This window comes from Eulemur rufifrons, chromosome 30, assembly GCF_041146395.1.
Source record: "Eulemur rufifrons isolate Redbay chromosome 30, OSU_ERuf_1, whole genome shotgun sequence".
Classification (NCBI taxonomy): domain Eukaryota; kingdom Metazoa; phylum Chordata; class Mammalia; order Primates; family Lemuridae; genus Eulemur; species Eulemur rufifrons.
Genome location: NC_091012.1, coordinates 106,093,745 through 106,094,989, shown reverse-complemented (window position 1 = coordinate 106,094,989; position 1,245 = coordinate 106,093,745). Strand labels below are relative to the sequence as shown.

The 1,245-nt window shown below is 52.9% G+C and overlaps 1 protein-coding gene across 1 annotated transcript; it reads left to right on the top strand.

Moving 5' to 3' along the window:
- The first annotated feature begins 217 nt into the window (after positions 1-217).
- Positions 218-772, top strand: DUSP21 (dual specificity phosphatase 21). Its single transcript, XM_069464293.1, has one exon. It carries the CDS (start codon positions 218-220, stop codon positions 770-772), a length of 555 nt encoding a protein of 184 aa, XP_069320394.1.
- Positions 773-1,245: the final 473 nt, after the last annotated feature.

The window sequence follows — 1,245 nt, the reverse complement described above, 5'->3', positions numbered from 1 at the left end:
TTGCCATGGAAACCAGAGCACCGCCTCCTGGCCATTGAGGATTGTGACGCCCAGGGTGGGAGTGGGGGAAGTAGAGTAGAAGACGGTGGTAAGGGGTGGCTAGTCCTCTTTCCCTCAAACCCTCCTCCGAGACTTCGCAGCAGGGCTGCTTTCCTGCACTCCCTGGCGAGGGTAGTGCCCCGAACCAGCGCGGAGAGACCGCTGAGCAACCGCCTTGATGACAACACCTCCGCGTTCCCGGCGATCTCAGGCTGCCCGGCAGGCCTCCATACGTGGCCTCTCCCAGATAACCAGTACTTTGTACATCGGCAGTGGTGTGGCCGCCAACAACAGATTTATTTTGTCCAGCAAGAACATCACCACGGTCATCAATGTGTCAGTGGAGGTGGTGAACACGATCTTCAAGAACATTCAGTATATACAGGTACCTGTGGTCGATGCTCCCAGCGCACGCCTTTATGACTTTTTTGATGTGATAGCTGATCACATCCACAAGGTGGATATGAAGCAGGGTCGAACACTGCTTCACTGTGTCGCTGGAGTGAGCCGCTCAGCCGCGCTCTGCCTCGCATACCTCATGAAATACCACTCTATGACCCTGCTGGATGCCCACACTTGGACCAAGTCGCGCCGCCCCATCATCCGGCCCAACAACGGCTTTTGGGAACAACTCATCCGTTATGAATTCAAGCTGTTTAGAAAGAACACCGTGCACATGATCAACTCACCGATTGGTATGATTCCCGACATATACGAGAAAGACATCCATTAGAAGATGCCAGTGTGAGCCATCCCAGCCAGTCCCTGACATCTGCCGCGATTCTACAGCAAGACTGAATTAGAACATTTGGCGTCTTGTTGGTAAAGAAAACTGATGCTACCTCGTAGACTGGCAAGAAAAAAGGGAGCGGCAATGAAGTTTTTAACATAATAAGCCTTATCTTTTAAGAATAAAATTCATTAAATGTCAGATGGCAAAAGTGTTTCTTATCTTGGGGGGAGGGCAGGTCAGGCTGCTGGGGCCTGCCAGGAACCCCGGGGTGGGGGGAGGCACAGATGATGCCCAGCTCAGATGGACCTGCCAGCAGCACCCAACATGTGGCAGGCCTGGAATCCCAAGCCCTGCCTAAGGCTGGCTAACCCACGAGTGAGTCCCCCTAGTTCTTTCCAACCCAAAGTCAAAGCTTTGGACATCATGGCACCCCTGTGCTTCTCCTAGTAAGTGCCAACCTACTGGATAAGTGA